This window comes from Girardinichthys multiradiatus, chromosome 3 (genome assembly GCF_021462225.1).
Source record: "Girardinichthys multiradiatus isolate DD_20200921_A chromosome 3, DD_fGirMul_XY1, whole genome shotgun sequence".
NCBI classification, from domain to species: Eukaryota; Metazoa; Chordata; class Actinopteri; order Cyprinodontiformes; family Goodeidae; genus Girardinichthys; species Girardinichthys multiradiatus.
The window spans coordinates 44,960,058-44,986,390 of NC_061796.1; the positions used below are offsets into that span (position 1 = coordinate 44,960,058).

At 41.3% G+C, this 26,333-nt stretch overlaps 2 protein-coding genes across 5 annotated transcripts in view; one reads left to right on the forward strand and one right to left on the reverse strand.

Moving 5' to 3' along the window:
* The window catches only part of rgl2 (ral guanine nucleotide dissociation stimulator-like 2), a 46,937-nt gene extending 30,983 nt beyond the window's left edge, over positions 1-15,954 (reverse strand). The window contains exons 1-5 of one of the 3 annotated variants that reach the window (XM_047361019.1): positions 15,459-15,954; positions 12,047-12,204; positions 1,998-2,045; positions 1,471-1,554; positions 1,223-1,368 (exon numbers count right to left, since the gene is read on the reverse strand). In XM_047361019.1, the coding sequence (XP_047216975.1) occupies positions 1,223-1,368; positions 1,471-1,554; positions 1,998-2,045; positions 12,047-12,196 (428 nt within the window). In that variant the 5' untranslated portion in view covers positions 12,197-12,204; positions 15,459-15,954. Of the gene's footprint in view, positions 1-1,222; positions 1,387-1,470; positions 1,555-1,997; positions 2,046-5,458; positions 5,611-12,046; positions 12,205-15,458 lie in introns of those variants that run through there. The other 2 variants (XM_047361018.1, XM_047361020.1) reach the window with 2 other exon arrangements.
* Positions 15,955-18,751: 2,797 nt separating this feature from the next.
* Positions 18,752-26,333, forward strand: part of phf1 (PHD finger protein 1) — a 33,496-nt gene continuing 25,914 nt past the window's right edge. Inside the window, exons 1-5 of one of the 2 annotated variants that reach the window (XM_047361022.1) lie at positions 18,752-19,066; positions 19,253-19,302; positions 19,882-19,960; positions 20,066-20,147; positions 23,602-23,688. In XM_047361022.1, coding sequence (XP_047216978.1) covers positions 19,883-19,960; positions 20,066-20,147; positions 23,602-23,688 — 247 coding nt within the window. In that variant the 5' untranslated portion in view covers positions 18,752-19,066; positions 19,253-19,302; position 19,882. Of the gene's footprint in view, positions 19,303-19,881; positions 19,961-20,065; positions 20,148-23,601; positions 23,689-26,333 lie in introns of both variants that reach the window. The other variant, XM_047361021.1, reaches the window with a different exon arrangement.

Below are 26,333 nucleotides of genomic sequence, written 5' to 3' on the forward strand. Positions count from 1 at the left end.
GTCAGATCCTATCTTGTTGTACAAAGCTGGCAAGATGCTACTAGGAGTGCAGCCAGCTCAGTGTGAGCATCATGAGGCTGTGGTTTTAGCATGTGCTCAGCATTGCCATCTTTTTAAAAATACTCTCTGATGACAAAACTGAGCAGGGCCATGCACACACACGTCACTGACAGGCAGCCACTGCTGTAACGACCCTCATCCATACAGCACTCATTACCCAGATATGATGCCATAAAGGTTATAAAGCACTGCTATCTCACTATAGGAGTTTTGTGGTCCAAACAGTTAGGGGCTCTTTTGCTCTATTAGGCAAAATGGAAATCTCACTGCGCTCTTGATGCAGCCCAGAAGACCTTTCCAATCCTCTGCAGACAACATCCTTGTTCAGGTTCAATGTTAATGCTCAGTGTTGTTAATCCAGTAAGAGAGGCCTTGATGCAGATGTGTTGCTCTTTTTAGTGTCACAATAAAAAAGACCCAAACAAGTGAAATAGATAAAATCCTCATTTACTTAAGGAAAAGGCTATAAAGCATAATTTAAATTTTTTAAATTTTAATTATTGCATTTCTCAGATAGACACCAGCCTGATACAATTTTAAAACAATGCAAAGGGATTCTATGCAAGGTGTCTCTTAATTTTTAAGAGGGTTTTATAGATTCCAAATACATTTCAAAAAGAAATGGATCTAAGTGAATTTGCATGCAAACCAGTCTTACTTGCAAGCCAGATGATGTTGCAAGGCATGCTGGAACTCAAAATCTGTTTGCATGAGAGGAATCTGTGAGAACTGAAAATGTTCTAGCTCCTTGGAGAAATGCCTAAAAGTATGAATCAAGGTGTAAAGATAATACTAGAAAAAGGAAGCAGCGATTGAGTGACAAGAGGTAGTTGAGGACATATTCCTCTTGGAATCACGACAGAACAAAAAAAATATGTGTTACTTTTCCTCTGTGCTGAGAACACACGTGTGCATTTATGGCCAGGTGTTTTTTCTCTAGTTTATCACAGAGTAAGCAGCTTCTTATCTCTGTGCAATAAGGGTCCCACAAGGCAAGATCAGACTGATTCAGGCTGAATTAGGCTGCACCACCGACCAGACTAGAAACCAACAGCATCTGCAGTTGTTGCAGATTGTTGCAACAGGAACTACAACAAAACTCAATTTTTAAATCTTCCTGAAAACCCGTAATTAACGCTCACACATGACACAATTCTCCTACCTGTCAGTGAGGATGTCCAGCACTTTCTCTGTGGAGGTGAAGGATCGATAGGTGGAGAGGAAGATGGAGATGAAGGAGGAATCTCCCAGGGAAAATGAGTGGAGGAGGTGGAGCACCAGCTTCTCTTCTGTCCCTGCTTTTACGCACTGGGAACGGGAAATTGGCTGGAAATCAACAGGAAATGAGGGAAAGACACTGAAAATGCTTGCTGAGTCTTCTGAAACAGTGTCAAATATAGAGTAACTCACCACTGGACTGTTGGGGGCAACATGCTGCTGTTTGACCACAACAGTGTAGATAATCCCTTCCTCCTCTTCCTCCACCACGGTGGACTGTAAAGCAGGGAAACTGTGAGCAGGACGGCTCATTCAGCTCTACACAAAAGTTTTAAACTGCTCTAATTTTTTACACATTGCTTCCTAGAAGCCAGACTTTGTTATGAACCTTTAAATTGATCTGAACCAAAAACTCTTTAGGCTTTTAGAAATTCTGTCCTATTTTTCAGATAAAAAGGGAGATGATTCCCTGTTTTTGCACATGTCCAGTTTTAGCTTCAAACTAAACATTCCCTCCTCTGGACAAACACCTTTGCAACCCCACCCCCCATGTGTAATAAAGACAACGCAAGCATCTTTGAACTCGTTTCACACATGTAGCTTCATGGATCCTGTTTAAGCCTGAGGGAAAGTCCCTGACACAGTTACCCCATTCTGCTGCCCTACTAATTCACAGAACCCACAGTGCATGTTACAGTATGAAATCCGGTCATTATTACCAAATCCAGAGGACAGTACCAGGTCGTCTTCATTGGTGAGGACTCCGCCTGTGTAGAAGACACATGATTACACAACTGTAAAATTGTTCATGTCATCGTGTTGTACACATCATGGGGTTTCATAATTGAGGGTGTTTGAATGGAAACGTCTGGAAAATAAAACAAAAATAAAACAAAAGGCAGACGGACATGGGAGATAAAGGTATACTAAGGTTTTAAAAACTCAAGTCCTCAAGTCCAGGACTTAAAAAGTCCTTTTTTTATTTAAGATCCCAAAGAAAGTGCTGAAGTTACTGGAGTTTTCTTTGGCTGTTTGAAGTATGAAGTAATGCAGTAATGCTGCCTTCACATGTTGCTGTGCACTGTCAGTCAGCTGGCTGAAAGAGGGCTCCTACACTTTTCTCTTGACTACAAGAAAGTAGAATTTGGCTCACTGGAAATGTTTCTGGTTGTGGAAAATGGTGTGGGAACTAAAGGACAGTCACCTTTTAAAAAGGTTACCCCATTTTAAAACTACAAGTCAGGGTGTGTCCCTTTTTGGACTCTGTGTTGGTTTTGTGTTTTGTTTTTTCCTCAGTTATTTTGGGTGTTAGGTTGTGTTTCTCCCTCCTCGTTCATAGCTCCTTTAATTAATGTTTTTCTCATGACTTAGTACGGTTTTCTCTTTGTTGTCATTGTTGCTATTGTTATTATGATTATTATTGTGCTTTTCCTTGGGTTCTTTAGTTTTAGTTTCCCATCTAGTATCTCTGTGTTTTATTCATGGTTAGGTATTTATTCTCCCCCCTTGCACTCTTCTGCTTATTAATTCCTTTTTCTGTTACTCCTCTTCAGTTATTTTGTATTCGGTCTTTGTTTCCTAGTCCTCCCAGTCTGGTTCTCTAGTTTATCCTATTTCTCCAGTCCCTCCTGAGAGGTTAGTTTAGTAGTGTTGACATTTTGTTTATAATTATTCTAGTTCCCATGTTCTCTGCCTTTTTCCTGTCAGTTCAGTCAGTGTGGTTTTAGGTTTTGTTACTATGTAATCTGGTTTGCTTAATGGGTTCCTTGTTCGTTCTTAGGTTATGGTGTTTCTTATGTTCCCTCTAGTTTCTCTGTTCATGATTTTTCTTAACTCTCATGCTTCATTTGGTTATTTGTTTATAGCTTCGTTTTGGTATTGTTTATTAGTCCCTTCGCCATGTTTTAATCTATGTATTAGTTTCACTTGCTCCCTCTGCCTTCCTGCCTCCTTGTCACACCTGTTCTTGGTTCCTTGATTACCTGCCTTTGTTCTCGCTCTGTATATTAGTTGGTTTTGGTTCCTCTGATCACATTAACTGATTTAGTTCAGTGATTGCTACGTACCTGCAGTACAACTCAAGTAAGTTTGATATGTCTGAAGCTTGTACCTGCTGAGTGATGTTCCCGTGATGTTCGTTATGTTCCCTTCGTTTTATCCTTTGAATAAAGCTGAAGACCGTTTACAAGAATGCTGCTAACAAACTCTTGTCTACGCTTCGGTCCACCCTCAAACCTCACCGTGACACTACGACCAGCATGTCTGTTGAGTGGCTGACTGCAGGCTCTGCCTAAGCAGGGAGCCTGACTAATAATTCACTTTATATCAAGCAGTTTTACCTGCATTACTGTATAAAAACAGCTAGGCAGAAAGGTATAAGAAAATACATTTATAAGGAGTTTATTCTAAGTTTATGACAATAAATAAATATGTAAATAAATATAACAAAAAATGTATATGCTGTATTGTTTTAGCAACACTAAGAATATTTATTTTCTGCTAAAAATAATTGCAATCAAATCATGCTTTTGAGTTCATAGTGTGATACTCAAGTTTTACCCAAGGTTCATTTTCATTTTATGAAAATATAACATTGACCTGTTCCTTGTTCAGACCCACTAGGCTGCAAATACAGCTGAGTTTAAGAGTATTTTGCAATCCCACAAAGAAAAAAAAGCAAAACACTGGAATTCTTCCAGAACCCTGTTTCTGGGCCGGACAGCAGTTTGCCATTAAGAAAAATAAACAACTTATCTGTCCGATCTATGTCAACAAATGTGCCCAACACTTAAGATGCACCCACATAATATTTCTCATAATTCTTGTTGCAGCAAACCAACCATCTAAACACCTAAAAATATCCACCCCAAAAACAAATAATGACTCACATGCCACAACTTACTGACAGCCTTTCTAATCAACTTCAGTCCAGTATGATGAATACACAGAAAGTTGCATCTGCAGCATTGGCGTTCAGTCTTATCACACTTACACATACACTCTTGGGTTGCAGGATCCTTCAGGCTAACTCAGGTTGCACAGAGCTAATGAGTCACAGCTCTCTTACAGAGAAAAGAAGCGTGATACATGCAGCTGATCTTCAGGGACATTTGAATACTGCCAAAACAGACGGAGGAATTAGAGGCAGATGACCTATGACCAAACAGGCTGCAAGAGCAGTACTGTATAACATTCACCTGACAGCCAGAGTTAGAAGCTACGTTGCAGGTAAAAAAATACTTATTCTTTTTAACTGTTTATGCTACAACCCTCGTGTACAAGAGAATATTTCACAAAAAGTACTTTTCCTTTTATATCTTTTACCAGAAGCAGCAGCAGATTTTGTGAGGTACTACAATAATTTCACATTTCTTCATCAAATTAAGAGAGTTTATGTGTTAAGGTTTGTTTTGGTGCACATATTGTGAACAATGAGATCTTCTTATGCATTAGAAAAATTTTATCATTTATATTTCTTTTGATTTTCAGAACAAAAGACCTTAAAAGCTATGTTAAAATGATTGTTGGTTCATGCTCTTTCTGCTTTGCTGTTTGCACTTAGCTTACACCATATAACTCTCACATCAAGCAATATTACTGAGCATTCTCATCGTGCAAGAGTCGAATGCTGTGCCACGTTTTCTAAGGTGCAATCTTCAGACCACGTTGGAGGGACGGCTCTAACTGAGTCATCGTAAGTCAACTGTTTTGATCTCCATAACACAACAGTGATACCTTGGAGACACATTCTGTAGAGAAAAACATTAAAATCCCAACATTTTCTAATCCTTGACGAAGGCTGTTCTTATTGCACAAAAAAATTCTAAAGATCCAACTCAAGTAAACTCTTGAAAAAACAAGTTCAAGGTCCCAGAGCGAGCTTAGTTTACATGTTCAAAGCAGGAGAGGAGCCATATGGTTTGACACAGATCAGGTTTATGGTGTTATTATTCATAATAAACTCATTTAGCCTCTGTTGGCCTCCTTCACACTACCTGGACTTGCATTGTCTGAAAGTCAGCACTCCAAATGGAAGCTCCTTACATTCAAAAGGAAAGCCAAACCTGTTATCGACCTTTCAGTTCTTTCTCTACCCATTCTGGGCAAATCTGACAACATTTCTTGCTTCCCCATGAACTAATATACACACGGAGAGTAAAAGAAAGAAACTGTCAGTTACCTCTTCCTGGGCAAGTACAGACAGGTAAGAATCCTTAAGTTTCCTGGAAATCTTCAGGATAAAACCGTAAACATTTTTCCCATTTTCTCCTTCCCTTTTCATCTGCGCTTCCCTCTTTTCCAGAACTCCTCTGAATACGAAGCGATTTCTATAAGCTTATCCTTGTAAAGACTGTCTCTCTACACAACTTGAAGCTTTGTTACACACCTGAAGCAAGATCCAAGTCCGGCCCCCGGAAGGCAGCATCATATGGACACACCCATTACACACACTCACACAGACACAAACACACACATCCCACAACACCGATAAGAACATGAAGCCATTGATAAAGCAGTTAAAGTTAATGACTTTTCTTCCACACACACATAATGCGTCAACATAAAAAGGACAGAATTTACATAATCAAAGGCCTTCATCAGTGGACATACACACACACACACACACACACACACACACACACACACACAGACAAACGCACTAAGAGACAAAGCCCTGAAGCCTTTTCCAGAACAATGACCCCTCTTTCAGTCTCCCCTCCTCTCTCCTGCTCCGTTTCCCTTACGAATGACCTTCCCATGTAGATAAACCAGTTTGGCCATATATCCGCTTTAATGCAGCGCAACATTTAGCAAAGCTCCTGCTAACATTGTTTTTGAGCAGTAAGTCTTGTAATGAGCTATAAAAACCGTTCACATGTACCAGGAACGAAGCTGTGTTTGTTTAAGCGTGTCATTAAAGAGGGACAAAGAAAATAGATGAGCTTATGGGATCCCTGTTTTATAACACTGAGCCTGTAAATAAAAGAGAAAATGTTCAGAGCTTAAATATGATACATACCACAGAAGCATCATGATACCACCTGGACAGGTCACCAGTCCATCACAGGGCAACACATGCACACTCACTCCTAAGGGCTCTTTAGAGAGACCAATTGACCGACCTCACCTGTTTTTTGGCCTTTGGGAGGAATTTGCACCACCCAGAGAGAAACCATGCATGACGGGGTAAATATGCAAACTGCATACAGAAAAGACCCCAGGCTAGGATTCAAACCCAAGACTTTCTTGTGCAAGGCAGCAGTGTGAACAACTGTGCCACTGTGCAGCCCTAGATAAAGTAAAGTCATCACTGGCAGACTGATCCTGTTTGCTTTTGTCACAAAGGAAACTAGCCTTTGCATAGTTTCCTATAGATGCTTTTGAGAAAGGGAACACTTTTCAGTAGAACACCAGTCCTCTTAAGCCTGACTAAATCTAGGTCAGATAGAGCAGCCCTTTTTCTGTGTTGAAGCTTATGAACACAGGTTGCTGCTGAGAATCACGTGTTTTAAAAGTAGTTTGCAGCTTTTTATCTCTTGGATTTATTGTAGTCTTTTTAACCTTAAACCTGCTTTTCCTACTCAGTGCCATGTTTGTATTATTTGTCAGATCCAATCTACTTTTGGAGTCTAAAGCCTTCTTTATTCTTAAAGTTCCAGAGTTCCCCAGGTTACATACAGGAAGCACATAATAAGTGGAAACAAACACAGGAAGCAGGACATGCTGCTCTGTTGAGAAGCTATTTTCTTCCTCTCTCCTTCCATCAAAAACTAAAGCTGCCCGAACTTCTCCTAAACAAGATCAGATATCAAATAGAACCGGGTTTGGATCCATGCAGGAAGCAGAACCCCTGTTTCTAACTTTCACCCCATCCCAGGAGACTACAATCCCCAAAAAACTGTTCCATTCCTTTTCCATTAATAAAAGCCTATTAGCAGACTTTCTGTGACTGCCAAAATGTACGCCCATTTTTCAGTTGTGCACAAATCATTCGTCCAAACAGGGGGGTCAAATGCTTCTTCTGAAGCTTTATTTAAAGATAACCATTGTTTTTGGAGTGCTCCACGAACCCGACCCCTTCCTTCCTATCTTTCTCTGTGCTCCTCTTCTCATGCTTTCATCTGTGCATTCCTGTGGTGCCTCATATCTACCGCCTTTCAAGAAAACTCTTGCACAATCAAGTCAAACAAGTCGTATTCGTCAGTCCTGATTACATTTAGAAATATTAGTAATGTTCTCATTGCAAAAAGTCTAAATATGGCTCTATCATGGTTACATTATCTCATTATAATACTTTAACTAAATCTGACAATATTCCGAATGATCAGCAGCAGTATACATGGAGATCCAGGATTCAAAAATCTAAGTATTTTATCAGCCACGAACTCACCATGAAAAGACAATGTCCTAAAGGCTGTAAATTTAAATCCATATTACAGGTGAATATTGCTTCCCACAATCATTTGCGTTAATATTTGCATTATATTTTAAAAACTGGCTAAAGCAATTTGTACCCTGCGAAACTGTACTAGAACAAGTTTACTTCTACAAGGTAAGAAAATAAAACATTTCCTCCAAATAATCTGAATCTGCCAACAAACACATCCTAGCTGGATTATACTGTATTTGCAAAAGACACATTTTTAAAATAGTTTAGAGTTAGATAAGCAAAATCCAAGCAGAACAACCATTTCAAAGACTCCAACTTCAAAACATAAGAAGACAAAGAACCTTTCGTTTAGAGCTGGGAGACAGATGTAGATATTTTTATTAATTTCTTCAAAGTCTACATGTGCTAAGATCACCATGCCTTCAAACCATTTAGGAAAGCACACGACATTTTAAGCTTCTGACAGGTTATTAGACATTTGAGTTACCTGGAGGCACACATGTGGATGTTTTTTAAGGCGATACCTCAAGCCCACATGGGAATGTTCAACCATCATTCCATTTAGGAAGAAGATGGATTCCCAGAGATGAATGTTTAAGGGGGAATTGTGTTCCCATCTTATAAAGATGCTGAATGAAGCTGGTAGGAGAATATCATTATCCACAGAGGAACGGGTCCTGCAACGACATGGGCTGAAAGGCCATTCAGAGAGAAAAAGCCATTAATTCAGCATCATCCTGTGTGGGTATTTTGCTGATAGAGGGACTGCTGGTACATCAGGAGAAAATATCAACTGGGAAGTGAAAGCTTAGGCACAAATTGGTCAATGTGTTTGAGAAAACCTGACCTTAGCCCCATAAAAATTGGTGGGTTGGAGCTAAATAGGTGTGTAGGCAAGGTGGTCTACAGACCTGACTCTGTTACACAACTTCTGTTGGAATCAATGGACCAGAATTTCAGAAACAGAAACATTTGACTAAAGTTATATAAATCCCTCAAAAATCATCTCTCATTTTTCTGGAATTTAGGAAATGGAAATAATTTTCCTAACGAACCTACAACATGAGATGTTTAGTTTAATTTAATGTCAGAAAGGGACTACATTTTTACACACTGTGTGTAAACATCTGGTTTTACTGTAGTTGTTGCTACCGGCGTAGTTTAATCCTGTAACAAGCACATTTTCTTTTCTCAGTTGCTCAATCATTTGTTGGAGCTTAAACATTTTGTTGTAGTTGCTGTTTGGTCAAAAAAACAAACAAAAAAAAACTTTTATAATCTCTAAGCCTCACTATTCACTGAAGGTTATGGCACAGATGTCCAAGTCTCCCTCATTAAAGTATGAGTAAAAGGACTGTATTGGATTCCACTTCACTGAATGTCCTTGGAGACAGACTGGGAAACTGGATAGCATTTGTGGTGAGAGCAGGCAAGCATTGCTTCAGCTGGCCAAACCACAGCATACATTATTTACTGCAGTTCAGCAGTGGATTAGTGACACGAGAGGAAGTGTGATCAGTTGAACGAGTCTAGAAACCCAAGGAGTTTCTTGACGGTTCAGAATGAAGGTAAACATCGAGCAACAAACAGTTCCTTTGTGGTAAAGAAATGAGTCTTGGTGAACGTTTTTTCACTCTTCTTGCTATTAATGAAAGATTTAAAAATACAAGTCAGACAACATCTGACTATGTGTAAAGCTCAGGGAGAAACCATCTGTTCAAGCTAAACAAGCCTCACTAACCAGTCACTAAACATTAACAGAGGTGAAATCTCCTGATAGATGCACCTGAAGCCCATAACCTCCACAGATGCTGCAAGCTTCAGTCCCATTTTACAAAATATGAAATTACTAAACTCTGAACTGCTTGAGGACTCAGTTGCTTGATCAACAACACAGTAATTCCAGTGACTGTCGGTGCTGAAACAAATCTGAAAACATAGGCATTTGTAAATTGCACAGAATTATGCTTCACAAAAATTTGCTAATAATCATTAAATACAGAAAACAGTTGAAGCTAATTAGTTTAGTTAGAGTATTCTGGTAAACCAAAAACAAAGAAGTCGACACAATGCTAATAATGAACAGCTCTGAGGCAGGTCGACACTAACTGTTAATATCATCAAGCACTAGAAGACGGCTCTAAATTGTCTATTTTTCACAAACATTTGCTGATCAGCACGAAACTGTGGCAAAGAGATGAAGATGAGTTGCTTAAATTAGTGTTTCAGGGATTCTGGTCAAAAACCAAAGACACAAGAATTTAAAACTCTAAGGTAACTATTAAATCTAAGCCAGCTATTAATGCCAACACACTTACAAGGTAAGTACTTCACTGTTTGCAATTATTTCAACTATTTTAAAAACATCTGCAAATAAACTATAAAAATAGCTGAGTGTTGAAGATTAGTTCCTTTGTTTAGTTTTACAGTAGACTCACAGGACTGTTAAATTCACTATTTAAACTGAATAGAATATTTAGGGATAGGCGTTTATTGTATCATTTTGTTGTTATTGTGAAAAATGTCTCATCCTGGTAGGAATTTTGAGTTATTGTGACATTTCCAATTAAGGAAGTCACAAAAACCATTTGAAAACTATCAGGATTGTTACTTTTACCATTTTAAAGTACTGTAATGTATTTTAATGTACTGCAAGTATATTAAAGTATTCAATTCAAAGATAAAGTATCTTTGAATTGAATTTATCCACTGTTGGTTTCAATGAAAGAATCAATAAATATCAATAAATTCCAAAATATGATTTAAAGAAGTTACTGTATACAGTCCAGTGACAGAAAAATCCCATTTCTTTATGTAACTAGCGTCCTAAAGAAGCCGGTTTGTTTTTTTCAGACCAGCAACAGAAGAGACAGACACAAGAATATGAACCAACAACTCTAAGCCTGTTTCAAGCTAACTGCTAGCGCCAACATGCTAACAAAAAACTATGATCAGAATTATGGGTACCATTTTTCCTGCTTGCTAATTGCTGTTAGATGGACAAAACCTTAAACTGAGTCAACTGTTCTGAGTGAATTTTGACCTAAAACCAAACACCAAGACAAAGGCAAACAAGTCATATTCAGTCATTTAAGGAAATTAGCAAATGCCTTCTGATCAGGTTTGTTTGTTGGATAAAAAGAATCTTTTGAAAATAAAACCTTTCTGCCGGTATTAAACGTACTGTTCATAAAGCCCACATTTCTGTATTAAAAATGTTTTTTATTGTTCTGATGTAATATTCTAATCTTGAATGTTGTGATTTCATTGGCAGGAAGCAGAAAATTATCATTAACAGAAATAAAGGCTTGAAAATATCAGGCTGTGTGTAATTAATCTATATAATGTGTTTTACTTTGTCAACTGAGTTACTGAAATAAATGAACTTTTCAATAACATAATAATTTGTTGAATATTGCTTTATATATAATGAAACTGCCACTTGTTTGTCTTCGTTTGTTAGCCTTTATATATGTTAGCCAAATATTAGTTTGATTTGTAATAAATTTAATTCTTAATTCCATTGATTTTTTGCTCTCATTGATTCTTCTCACTTTAGTTAAGTGTCAATTTTAGCGTTGTTTTTAAATCAATTCTAATCGAGAGAAATCTCCAGATTCTTTAAACGTGTAAAAGAGGTCACTCTTTTTAAAGGTAGGATTCATCATTAGGGTTGAATCTTGATAGATTATGAAACAGACTTACAGAGAGCATCAACGGAGAACAATGGGTGAAAACCTGCCTTATTGCATGAAAAAAATTATTTATTAACTTCACGCAGTTGCAAGAAAGTCAATTATATTTAGGTATCCAGCTGCAAGATTTCTCAAAATCAGCATGCAGATATTGTGCACTTTTAAAACATATTAAATTACTAAACTTTGTTTGGAAATGTATTACTTTACATGTTTGCGTATCTACTATCTATTGAACTGACTGAATTTATGAATTGTCTGTAGAACAATGACAGAAAAGCAGCATATTATATATATATATATATATATATATATATATATACAGTGCCTTGATGTATGTCCCGTCCCACTGGTTTTATTACCTCTGTGTTTTCTGCGAATCAGACTACCGCATCTGATGTTTATTCAACAAACAGAAAGTTGAAAGCAGCTCATATGGTTTCATCTCACACTGCTCTAAATGCTGCTAGCTGTGATGAACAGGGGGGCCATGACAAATGAAATGAGCCCATGTAATTGTAACCCATTTATTGTGTCAACCTCAAAAAGCAGATGATTTTGGAGGTTGCATTTGTGGTGCAAAAACACTTGCATGTGTTCGCAGAACTGAGCTGCGATGCAGGCAACAACTTCCCTTCACAAAGTTCTGCTGCATGCTGTATGTGAAGAAAAACAAAATTACCTGTGAATTTTCCAAATTTTCACTCATCCCTGACTGGCTGCTTGGGGTTCCACCATCAGGTGATAAGGGCCGGTAGCCAATGAGAGGCACATTGCTTGACTCCACCCCTGGCAGGTCATATCCACCTGTTCGCAGGTTACGGTGGAGCATGGTGCCAGCTGCCACAGACAGGAAGAAAGAGAGAAGAAATGTTAAATGGTCTCTTAGCCAGGCACTAAGGGAACCATCTCAACTTGTTACTCAGATGATAAACACCTAAAATGTATTTATAGCTAAACTCTGCTATTAAAATGACTTTCTCAAAGCCTTTTGGCAATAAGACCATTAAGACAAGCCTTTCCTCATGTCAACTAAAAATCCTGGCTGCTTCCGACAATAATAAGTGCTTACATATTAAAAGCTGCATTGTGGACAAAGATTTGTCGCTCAAGTACAATTTTTCTCTTTGTTGTGAGTCACAGAGAAGCGCACACAGGCTCTTCCTTTACAACTCTGTGTTTAAATGGAGGACAAACAAAAGAGGGGGAGTGCAGCAGGGTCATGTGCTGAGCTTATTTGACATGCAAATACCAAGTAGCATTTTCTGAGTGGTCCACACTGCCTTCATGTGCATGCCTAATACAAAGTGTTCTAAGCGGGACAGCGTGCCACACGTAGTTTGAAATGAGTGACAATAACAGTAAAGCAAAGTGTGACATTTGTCAGAAAAATGTCTTTTTCAAGTCTGGATCAGCAATTTTCCAACACTATGTAAAAACCCCAGACTAGCTTCATAATAATAAACATAAAAATAATCCAGAATTTTGAATGCCCTTCAGAGATATATAAACTCCATCTTTAATTGTGCAGCCAACAACTAACAGCAGCTCAGATGGTTATTTTTTGAACAGTCTTCACACCTACTCTGCAACTTGGCTCCTAGGGGCCCAGGTACACAGGTGCAGTTTTATGTGAATGCATAGGTTTTTTACTATTGCATCCCTACATATATTAAAACTGCATTTTAGAAGAACTGAAATCATATTTATTGGAAATGAAAAAAATACTAATACGCCATCATTCATCTATCTTCATGTAGACAACCAAGCTGCAATATTTGAAAACACTGCAACTGTAAAGCAACTGCCTACCATTCAAGCTTCTTTTTTTCTACATTTTCTTCTGTGTTTTTTTTTATGTATTTCTGCAGCTACAGCATAACATTTCTAAAAACAGTGTGCACAAGACCTGTGACTACCTCCCCTGTTGACTAGGAGGTGTAACAGCAGCAATTTCACTTTAATCAACCCATGCTACTTTTACCTTTACTCAGCTTAAACCAAGATATTTAGAAGGTGTTGCAGGACCAGCTTGTAAAAGCCTTATTAAATTGGGTTAATGTCCTTGCTAAGGCCAAGTAGACAGCAGACAGGTTGTAGTACAGCATCTCTTGTGGATGCATTTGTTAAGGATTTAAACTAAAACCTTAATCAGGGCTGCACGGTGGCGCAGTTAGTAGCACTGTTGCCTTGCAGCAAGAAGGTCCTGGGTTAGATTCCCGGCCAGGGTCTTTCTGCATGGAGTTTGCATGTTCTCCACGTGCATGCGTGGGTTCTCACCAGGTACTCTGGCTTCCTCCCACAGTCCAAAGACATGCCTGTTAGGTTAATTGGTCAATCTAAATTGCCCTTAGGTGTATGAATGAGTGTGTGCATGGTTGTTTGTGTGTTGCCCTGTGATGGACTGGCGACCTGTCCAGGGTGTACCCTGCCTTTTGCCCATAGACTGCTGGGGATAGGCACCAGCTCCCCCCGTGACCCACTGCTAGATCAGTAGCTCAGTGAGAGGTGTAGTTGTCTTGTATTCCCTATGTTGTAGGTTCAATTCCAACTTTCTCCTGTCACATGTTGACATGCCCCTGGTCAAGGCAGTAACCTCAAATTGCTTATTGCTCTGTGTATGAATGTGTGTTAGTGAGTGCATCTGCATAAATGTGGCTCTGGTATAAAGCGCTCTGAATGGTCAGTATGACTGGAAAGGTACTATATACGTTTAGTATCCCCATTTCCCTTGCTGATTTTGCCTTGTTTTGAAAAAGTAATGCATATAAATTATGGCCTTATGACTTAAATAGACCAAAATATTGAACTATTTCTAAAATTAGCAAAATACAGCAAAATAAAATCTTGAATTTCTCGGTTCCTCTGTCAAAAATTATGAGTGTATTACATATCGTCTTTTTCTTTTCCAAAAAACAAAAGTTTTGTTAGGGATCAGATTCAGCTTTGCACTTAAATCTGTATTAATCAGGCACAAGAAGCTGTATTTGAGTTTTGTTAACAACACACAACAAATAAATTACAAAATAGATTTATAAAACCAAGTTCATCTCTGGAACAAAGCCTGTGCTGAAAGGTCCCAGTAACTTATAAAGACATTTATAGGCCCAGTAGGCCCTGGCTCATTTGTTTAACACAGTCGCTGTCCCGGAAAGCAGGTCTGGATTTGCATAGCAGACTTTGCTTCCATTTCCCTTTCCTCTCGCAGGTATTTGACGTGAAGATAGACATCGAGTAAACACTGTTTGAGGAAGAGAGGTGTGGGAGGGATAGAGATGTCCTAGTTGATATGTTCTGTACTGCATGGAAATGTCAGATGCATGCTGCTATACAGTAATTTTAACCTGAAGCATTTCTGCATGCTGTCAAGCTGTTTACATTGATTTTGTTCTTGAGGAAGACTTGCAGAATAGTTTCTGTGTGCATGCTGTAAGCATTATTTCACAGAATGCCTCTGCCTCACCCTGGGTGACCTTCTGACCTTAAAGCTCTGGATAAGGAGAAAACAGTAGCTAAACACCTCCAAAAAGCAGACCCAACTTTCTTCAACTCATGCAGCCGCCTTTCTGCAACACTTTCTCTTACATCATCCCGGACTGCTGCAAGATTTAAGATCCTGCTCCTTCTCTCAACAGAGCAAATTTGCAGTCTGCATGAAAGGGGGAAACACAGGCAGGCTGGAGGGGAAACAAGGCTTCAACAGTGCAGCATGTGCTCTGACCAACGGCTGTACAGAGGTCTGAAAGGCTGCCATTCAGAGGCTTTGACCAAAGCAAATAGCCCACATATGACTGAGGTATAAACATACACACACACATAAAGCTGTAACTAGGCCACAATAAAGTCACACCCTGTAATGCACATTTCCTTGCCCAGCAGCTGCAGCCGCATGATGCAGATATGTTTAATCTGAATCATTCAGATAGAAGAATAAAGCTTGAAACTATGAGGGTTGTAAAAGTTTCAGCGTGCTGGCACTCCCATTAAAATGCACAGCAGAGAACAAACTGCTTCCTACTGTGACTCATGATGACAATGGTCAGTAGAAAACAGGAAAGAACAGAAACACAGAGTAAGGCTGTAGATCAACTCACTGAGAGGTGGGTGTCATTCGCAGGACGCGACTTATCCAACTGTCAGCCGATCAGAAGCAGCATCTGAGGACCGCTGGCCGGATCGATAACAGCGGCTCAGCTGGAGGAAGTCGCGCCCATCTGTACCACGGTCACCGCCAACAACGAAGAGGGAGTCTCCGTCCCCCGCCTCAACTCGCCTCTCCGCCTCCCACCGAGTCTCCCCCTCTATCAGCGTCCCCCACACCTCGCGTCTGTCCAGCCTTCAGCAGCTGATAGCGCACTTTAGTGTGGCAGCAAACTCTGTCCCCCTCCTCCTCTTCCTCCTGCCGCAACTACTCCCCCTGACGTCGCAGTTCTTCGATGCTTTCAGTGTTTAGCGCTTTGGCAACAGATCCGTCTCTCTGGGCGGTTCATAGTGGCGGCTTTAGCCGCACACAACGCTGCACCGTAACCGCAGACAGTGCGCCGCTCAGCCTGGGAGTTGGAGCAGCTGCGAGACGCGGCGCGGACGCGCTTTACGCACTGCCGGCGCGCACGCCACGTACACTCTAAACACGCATTTTTGTCACTAAAACAAGGCTTAAAGCAATCTGAACTTTATCAGAAACATTCATTAAAAAAAATTAAGGATTGTCGTTCAAGCCAAAATTTATTAACCGGATAATTCTTTAAACTTTAAAACTTAATCAAGGCCGTAATGATGAGTGTGTGATCCATGTTCTTTATGTCTTTATTTGTCCTTGCTAGTACCAGGTCAGACCCATTCTGCCTTCAGAACAGTGTCTGAAACATCCTGCAGTGTTTTTGGTCCATATTGACATAAGGGTATTACACAAAATCTGCACCTCCATGAAGTGAATCTCCTGTTCCACCGCATCCTTAAGGTACTCTTAGACTGAGGTCTGATGACTACGGAGGCCCCTCACTACCATTTTTCAAGAAACCAATTTTAAATTATTTAAACTTTGTGGCATGGTGAACTATCCGGCTGAAAGCAAAAGATGGGCACATTATGGTCATAAAATGATGGACACAGACAGCAACAGCACTCAGATAGACTGTAGCATTTATATCATGGTCAGTTGGTACTAATTGACCTAAACTATGCCAAGAAATCCTTCCCACACCAATACACCACCACCTGAACCATGGATACAAGAAGGTAGGTGAATCCATGCTGTCTGACCCTATGCCACAGCTGAAATCGGGACTCAAACCAGGAAAGGTTTTCCACTTTGTAATGAAAATGTTGATAAACCTATGTGGATTGTAACCTCAGTTCCCTGTTTATAGCTGACAGGAGAGGCACCTGGTCTTCTGCTGCTGTAGTCCATCTTTCTCAAGGTTTGACATGTTGTTAGTCCAGAGGTGGTAGTTTATTTCAGAAACCTTTGTCGTAACAAGTGATTATTTGTGCTACTGTCTACTTTCTAACTCAAACAAGTCTGCCCACTCTCCTCTGACCTCTGACATTTACAAGGCTTTTCAACAAGTTCACACAATGGTTTTCTCCTTGTCCAACCATTCTATGTGAAACTGAGAGATAGTTGTGCATGAGAATCCCAGATGATCCACAGATTCTGAAATAGTCAGACCAGCCCGTTTTGCAACAGTAACCATGCTATGTTTAAAGTCTCCCCCTATTTTCTGAATCAGATGCTCAGTTTCAACCCGTATGTCATCTTCACCATGTATAGATGCCTAAATCCATTGCTGCCATGTGATTGGCTGGTTTGCTATTTGTGTTAACAAGACAAGCAATTTAACAGGTATACCTAATGAAGTAAAGTATTGTCCAGGGGAAGATGAGAGAGAAGAGCTGAGCTTGCTGAAAACGTCAACGGAATCACAGACTGATCCCCTGTATTCTACTTTGCATTAGTGCAACAATTCATGCACATTAAAGATTTGTGGGCCTGCTTTTCAATAGGCTCGTATTTCTGTACTGAAAATTGTTTTATTGGTCTTATGTATTGTTTGTTTCTTCTATAAAACTGAATTTTGGGGGCCCATTTGTCTGAAAATGCTGTAAATGTGTCTCTTTCGTGTGAAATGAATCCAAATAACATGAGTTTCACTTTTTTAAACTGAACTAATAAAATAAATTAACATTTCAGTGACTGCCCAATTTACTGAGTTGCATCTGTATTGTACCATGAAAACCCTCTCAATATATCTTTACAAAGTGCATCTTCTTAAGAGATCCTTCATGTTGCTTTTACTTGATTAGTTCTAGTTTTAATCTGCGACCCTTTGTCTAACGACAACCACGTGAATTCAGATAAGTTACCCCTAATGGCTGTTTTACAGGTAAAACCAACATGACTGCACTGAGTAAAGAGCTTTAAAACTGTGAAATTTTACTCATATAAACTCATTTAATATCTCGGACCAAGATCTTCTCATCTTCGACCTTGTTTTCAACTGCGACTTTGGAAAAGCTGGTAGGATGTGTTCAAATTACAAAATGAGGAGTTTTCTGAAATTCCAGCATACTTTATTGTCAGTCCGACTTTCGGCCACAGAGTTCCTGGTGTTTGTACGCCCTCGAGTGGTCGCACATGGAAATCTAAACCTCCACCTTTTATTTTTTGAATGTGCCAGGGGCCATTTTGAGCCGTATACAGCGGTGTTAGCACGTCTGACTGGTAGACCTAACGTGTGAGAAATAAACAACAAGGCATAAGATGGTTCAGGGGGATGCAGTTAAAACGACAGCATTCATTTTTGCGTAGACCAATATGGTGAAATGATCCTTTTCTTATGGCCATTTTTTAAAACTGGGGAATACATTTTGACTTAAACAAATTATCAATTTATTCTAGACATGTGTGTGTAGTGTGTGTTATTTACAACCAAACAAAAAATCCATTTGGACGTGCAGGAAATGTTTGACATTTTCTCCATTTTCAGTAAGGTTACATCAAGACCTCAGGATTCATCATATTTTTTTAAACAAAGGCACATTTTTTGTTGTCATAAATAGAAAAAAACATACATTAAAATAGACAAGCCTTCAAAGAGCCACTTTATTAAAGAAGTTAATTTTTGCTGAGGGCTAAAATCCGAACCTTTTCAAGAGCTGGCCTCAGCTTTGTTCTGTTTGAAAACTTTCCTTCACTGCTCTCCTAAACTTGGCGGTTACTTCTTGTCGGAGACCAATTAACGAGGCGAAAAAACTCGCTAATTGGCCGCCTAATTGGCCCCTGTCACCGCGCGCTGCATCCCTGCATCCTTCACGTCCTGCCCTCAGACATCACAAGCGTGTCACAATCATTTTAGGGTCACCCTCTCAGAGAGCAAGCCCCCTCCCCCCACATACACACCTCTGGATGCCCCCCCGCACTCCCACGATAGCTCAGTGTTTTATGTCTGCGTCACAACAAGTCGGCGGAGGGCGAGAGGCAGAGAGATGATGGCGTCTCTGGCGGCTTGATTCCGGTGCAGCTCAGACAAAATCCGCCTTATAAAAGCTTCGGCGGCTGGGAGAGGGGTGAGGTGTGAGGGGGGCGAGAGAGCAACAGCGACGGGGACATGATGAAATGGCACCGCGGAGAAAGGACGGACAAACTAGTCTGAGAGAGACGGACGGACAGTCAGTCGCCTCCTCCTCCTCGCTGCTGACGGTTTGACTGACACACACACACACACACACACACACACACACACACACACACACACACACTCAGAGAGGCGCCTGGCACAGACAGAGACATACATGCAAACCAGCCACTTTTTGCAAACCAGCACGCTGCGCGTCGGAGCTGCCAGTAATTGGGCATCCATAGCTGATGAGGGCATTTCATGTCCAGCCTATCCAGGAATCCCAGTGACCCCAACGGAAAGGAGTTCGACTTGGCAGGTACCCTTCACCGGCCAGCCCCACTGTTGAATTCTCCGTCTGATTATACAGCGCTCTGCATGCTGCGTCTGCACTGACATGTGTGCATGCACTGGAACAAATGCTCAGGGTGCGGAGATAAATGCCTGAGGATTCGTTTCATGCATCTATTCAAGTTTTTAAGCTGTTTAGAAAGGAGGTAAGGAAGGCAGCGGGCAAAGTGCACGGCAGATGCTTCAAGTAGCTGCATCCAGTTGAACTGTGTTGCAGCAGTCATCATGCAGTGCTTTTCCCCCTATGTGTGTGTGTTTGATGTGTGCAGTAATCATTTGTCTTGCTCTGGTGTATACTCACTCTCATCTTTCACTCTGGTGGATACAGGCTGTCGCTATGCTCAGATCTAAAGAAGAGAGCGAGAGAGTGTGTGTGTGTGTGTGTGTGTGTATGGGGATTTTAACCCCTTTGGACTGAAAGCCAGCTGTCTGAGAGACCAGGGATGTAAACTCTGCATGTCAGCAACAGCAGCAAAGTATTCAACGGATAAATCGGATTTCCATTTTCACACAAGCCCCGCTCTCTCCTCTCTGTGTCTCTCCTCAGGATGGGGGGAGTCAGTGAGGGAGATGATGTGTTGGCTCGTTGGAGTGATGGACTACTGTACCTTGGCAATGTGAAGAGAGTAAGTGCGTGAGTGTGTGTTGAAAACATACTTTTTCAAGTTAGTGTGTGTTGATGTTGATCAGAAAGACTCCCATAAAGTTCTGTGTCCTTTCTCCCTCCTCAGGTCGACGGAGTCAAGCAGTGCTGTTTGGTGAGATTTGAAGACAACTCTGAGTTCTGGGTTCTGAGAAAGGACATTCACTCGTGTAAGAATAACTCCGTTTTACCCGCTTCCTCTTCCAGCAGATGGTGGAGTAAAGCTTTTTGTGTTGGGAGAACATTTCCATTGAGTGAAATCTCCTTACGTTGTCCTAAATATCTGGCTAAATTCAGCCCACATGCACTTCAGCCCCTTTATTCACATAAAGTAAAGATGTAAATGGAATATATATTTAATGTTTAAATATTGGTGGAATTCCATGGATTTCATTAGTTGGACACTTTCTTCTCCAAATTATTAGCTGGTATAAATAGGTGATTAGTCCCACAAACATTTAAAGTGGCAGCAGAACATTAAATTCTTGAGCCAGATTTTTACAGAAGGTTAAATTGGACAATTTATTTCTAATTTAGGTCTGTTGTGTTTGCCAAAATTTTTACTATTTTTTAAATACCACCACAATAAAATATACATTTTTTTTAGAGATATTTTTAACTTTCTTAAAAGTTTAATTGTGGACTTGGCAGAATTGGTGTAACTGGGGCAGGTTTGTGGGGCGCCTTGCTCACAGATGCCTTTTCAGTGTTGGACAGAAATGTTCCATGGGACTGAGATCAGGGCTTTGTTGTGGTGACTCTAAACGTTGTTGTCCTTACGCTACTTCATAAGTCATTTGGTGGTCTGCTTTGGGTCATTTTCCATTCGGAAGACCTCTTTGTACCGAAGATTTAACTTCCTGGCTGATCCCTTGAGATGTCGTGTCAATATTTCCACGTGAATGTTTCTAATGGTGCCATCCACTTTGTGAAGTGCACCAGTCCCTCTTGCAGTAAAACACTAATACAACATAATGCTTCCACCCCCTTACTTTAGAGTTGGTATGGTGATCTAAAGCTTTAAAGCTTCCACCTTTTTGCTCCAAATGTAACAATGGTCATTATGGCTAAACCATAAAAATTGTATTTAATCAAACCACACGACAGGTAAGTTGCTTTTTGAATGATTGCTTCTTCCCCTCTGAGAAAGTGGCCTTTTCAGTCCTGTTGGTACTGGACACATTTCACTGTGAGTAATGACATTCTCTTACCAGCTTCAGTCAGCATCTTCACAAGGTCTTTTGTTTTTTTGGTCCTGGGTTGATCTGAGCATTTGACACCAAAACCCATTAATCTCTGGGACACAGAACGCGTCTCCTTCCTGGGCAGTATGATGGCTGAGCATTCTCATGCTGTTTGTGCTTGCCTATAATTGTTTTAACAGATAAACGTGACACCTTCATGTTTCTGGAAATTGAACTAAAGGATGAAACTCAGTTGGGAAGGCCCACATTTCTCTACATAATGTCTTCAATAATCCCGTAAGCAATGGGTTTGATGTTTTGCCTTTAAATGCATCTATCGGTGTGCCTCTAGTTAACTGAATGTTCTGAATTCACCTATTAGAAGGCAGATATGATCATCTGGGCTCTTAGTGTATTTAAGCTTAGAATTTTAAGAAAGTAAAAAAAAAAAAAAGAAAGTATTTCTCTCTGTCAGTATTTTGGCATTTAGCAAAAAATACATAATTCTGGTAATCCTTACTGACCAAAAGCAGTAACGGCTTAGCCTGGTTTAATGTCGGTTTTGGAATACAAATTGAAGACAAGATATTTCTCTATTTCTAATGTTTTTGAACACTAAAGGAACATCTTCACAAATAGTGTCTACAATTTATTCTGTGCCACAGGTTTAAGCAGAGATACCAAATGTCATAATTGCAAATAAACGGTTTCTACCTGCAACTCTCACCATGTTTTATGTTTCTTGCATCCATGATGGAAATTGAACTTGTTGTTTTAAACTGTTGATGCCTGATTGAGAGAGGCATAGTGTACATAAAAACTATAAAGGCAAAGGAATTGATATCATATAATTATTATTTTTTTTTAATTGTCAATTTATGCCACATCTATATTTGTTATTATTATGTTTCCTGTAAGTTTGGACTGATTTTATTATTTTTAAGAGTGAAAGTGCTGCAAAAGAATCAGAGGTTATTGGTTTATAGCTGTAAAACCCTGCTTTGTAATTGCGCTCCGGGCTCCGTTTTACTCTGTCCGCTGACATAGATTCAGGAGCACACAGAAATATCTGTGGTTAAATGTATTTGTAATCTCCTGCTGTCGCACATTTCTACTAGGCTTGCTGTGATTTTACTTACTTTATACAGTATAACCATGTATTACAGGTTAAAGGTTCATAGCTGTAAAACCTTGCTTTGTAATCCAGGTTGGAGCTCTTATTTCCTGTCTCTGAAACAGATGAAGGAAATGCAGAAACATGTGTCTCATTCAGCTGGAATCTCTAACGGTTATGTAGATGTTTCTACCTGGTTTGGAGAGGCTCCACATATGTTTTTGACTTCAGCTGGCGTACTGCTTCAGCTGCTTGAATGTTGTGTGTGCAGATAACAACTAGTTAACAGATTTTCAGGGTATGCAGGACTTGGCTGCTGTGCACAGCCTTATAGACACATAAAACAGGACAGCGACCACCACAGCAGCCCAGTACTGAGACACATTTAATCTGAACCTCAGACCTTAGTGGACATGTAATTGATCAGAGCTATAATAATACAATGAAATGCACCTTTACTGTGTGACCCATTAGGCTTGTGAGGTAGCAATTTTATGTTAATGCTCTATATGTGCAGACAAAATGTTTTAAATAAAAAAATTGGATGAAATCTTGACTAATTGTGAACTTTGCATCAGAATCTTGATTACATGTGGGGATCTATAACAATGATAATTTTATAACAAACTCGAAAAGGTTTGCTGCGGGGTGCGGCGCTGATGGTGTAGGGGTTATACGATATACGGAGGCTACAGTCCTCGAAGTGGCCGTCCCGGGTTCAAGTCCCGGACCCGGCAACATTTTCTGAATGTCTCCCCCTCTGCCCCTCTTTCCTGTCTGCCTACTGTCAAAAAAATAAAAATAAAGGCCACTAGTGCTGGAAAAAAAAAAAAAAAAAAAGGTTTGCTGCGTTTCTCTTTGTGTTTTGAATTAATGCATTAACTGACTCAGTCAAATTTAAATTAAAGAAACCATTTGATAAAAAAAAAAAAAAATCAAACCATTTGATGCTGTTTGTCTAAAGATCTCTCAATTAACGTCCTTTAAAATACTCAGAGAAAATATTTAGTCACATTTATCAGAAGCATGCTGTGTTTTCCCATGGAAGCCTGTTGTTTCTGGGTTATTAGAGTCAATTAATGAATTTATTGGACTAATGACTCCTCAGGGAAGTCAAAGGGGAGGTTGGACACTTGTTAGGACCAGGCTGAACATCAGCATGTCAAACGAAAGGTGCAGGCGACTCTGAAATCAATGAGGTGGCAGGGATGTGAATCGATATACATAAATTAATGCAGTTGACTGCTTTCTCTGTCTCTGTTTGTCTCTGGCTTCCTCTCACACATTTACTTCATCCCCTCCCTTCTGTTTTTCTGTTTTCCTCAGTCGCTGCCGGAGTGGAAGACGTTTGCTGTATTTGTGATGCGCCGCCTCTTAAAGAACCCCTCATAAATTGTCTTAAATGTCGCCACGGTAAGGAAGCATGCCTCATCATGCTCTGTCAAACGCTGCGTCTCCATCAGAGCCTGTAGTGACCTTGAACATTTGACACCAGATGGTAAATAACAACATAGCAAGCTGCATACCATGGCTAAGAGTTGTCGCATCTGCACTGATAGGGTAGGGAAAATAAACAAGATATCAAGAGACACAGAACTTACAGAATGTCTTCACTGTTTCTTTGTTCTAATCTAAAGATCTACAAATATACTTTAAGAAAAAAAATGTGCTAATGTGAAGCTTTTGAATAATAATATTGCGTATATAATTCCACAAAGAAATTACCTGAAACATCAGATTTCTATACAACTTTCTAAGTTTCTAATATTAAACTACACAGCCAGAAATAAGCTCCTAAGCAGAGGTTGACGAACTGATATCTGTGTAGGTTCTCTCTGGATAAAAGGTCTCTCTTACATCATAGTTAATGTGTATCTTTCATGAAGGTGAGTCTCTTAGATAATCTAGGTGTTTTGGTTCAGAAGGATTGCGGTATAGAGCCTGAGATGAAAAGAACAACTAAGCTCTGTGTTGCTGAGCTAAAATACTATTCTATGTTCCACCAGCAAATCCCACAGGTAGGAGACAGCGGGGCAGAATAACACCTTGTTGAAGGAGATAAATATCTAGCTTGGGAACACTGAGGTCCCTACGGATGAGCTGTTGTGACACTGGGAAGAGGGATGTCTGCGTGGATGGATGGATGGATGGGTGGATGGATGGATGAATGGGTGGGTGGATGGATGGATGGATGGGTGGATGGATGGGTGGGTGGATGGATGGATGGATGGGTGGCTGGATGGATGGATGGATGGGTGGATGGATGGGTGGGTTGATGGATGGATGGATGGGTGGGTGGATGGATGGATGGGTGGGTGGATGGGTGGATGAATGGATGGATGGATGGGTGGGTGGGTGGGTGGATGGATGGATGGGTGGGTGGGTGGATGGATGGATGGGTGGGTTGATGGATGGATGGATGGGTGGGTGGGTGGATGGATGGATGGGTGGATGGATGGGTGGGTGGATGGATGGATGGATGGGTGGCTGGATGGATGGATGGATGGGTGGATGGATGGGTGGGTTGATGGATGGATGGATGGGTGGGTGGATGGATGGATGGGTGGGTGGATGGGTGGATGAATGGGTGGGTGGATGGATGGGTGGATGGATGGATGAATGGGTGGGTGGATGGATGGATGGATGGGTGGATGGATGGGTGGGTGGATGGATGGATGGATGGGTGGCTGGATGGATGGATGGATGGGTGGATGGATGGGTGGGTTGATGGATGGATGGATGGGTGGGTGGATGGATGGATGGGTGGGTGGATGGGTGGATGAATGGATGGATGGATGGGTGGGTGGGTGGGTGGATGGATGGATGGATGGGTGGATGGATGGATGGGTGGATGGATGGATGAATGGGTGGGTGGATGGATGGATGGATGGGTGGATGGATGGGTGGGTGGATGGATGGATGGATGGGTGGATGGATGGGTGGGTGGATGGATGGATGGATGGGTGGATGGATGGGTGGGTGGATGGATGGATGGATGGGTGGCTGGATGGATGGATGGATGGGTGGATGGATGGGTGGGTTGATGGATGGATGGATGGGTGGGTGGATGGATGGATGGGTGGGTGGATGGGTGGATGAATGGGTGGGTGGATGGATGGGTGGATGGGTGGGTGGATGGATGGATGGATGGGTGGCTGGATGGATGGATGGATGGGTGGATGGATGGGTGGGTTGATGGATGGATGGGTGGGTGGGTGGATGGATGGATGGGTGGGTGGATGGGTGGATGAATGGGTGGGTGGATGGATGGATGGATGGGTGGGTGGGTGGGTGGATGGATGGATGGATGGGTGGATGGATGGGTGGGTGGATGGATGGATGGGTGGGTGGGTGGGTGGATGGATGGATGGGTGGGTGGGTGGGTGGATGGATGGATGGATGGGTGGATGGATGGGTGGGTGGATGGATGGATGGATGGGTGGCTGGATGGATGGATGGATGGGTGGATGGATGGGTGGGTTGATGGATGGATGGATGGGTGGGTGGATGGATGGATGGGTGGGTGGATGGGTGGATGAATGGATGGATGGATGGGTGGGTGGGTGGGTGGATGGATGGATGGATGGGTGGATGGATGGATGGGTGGATGGATGGATGAATGGGTGGGTGGATGGATGGATGGATGGGTGGATGGATGGGTGGGTGGATGGATGGATGGATGGGTGGCTGGATGGATGGATGGATGGGTGGATGGATGGGTGGGTTGATGGATGGATGGATGGGTGGGTGGATGGATGGATGGGTGGGTGGATGGGTGGATGAATGGATGGATGGATGGGTGGGTGGGTGGGTGGATGGATGGATGGGTGGGTGGGTGGGTGGATGGATGGATGGGTGGGTGATGGATGGATGGGTGGGTGGGTGGATGGATGGGTGGATGGATGGATGGGTGGGTGGATGGATGGGTGGGTGGATGGATGGATGGGTGGGTGGGTGGATGGATGGATGGGTGGATGGATGGATGGATGGGTGGATGGATGGATGGGTGGGTGGGTGGATGGATGGATGGATGGATGGATGGGTGGATGGATGGGTGG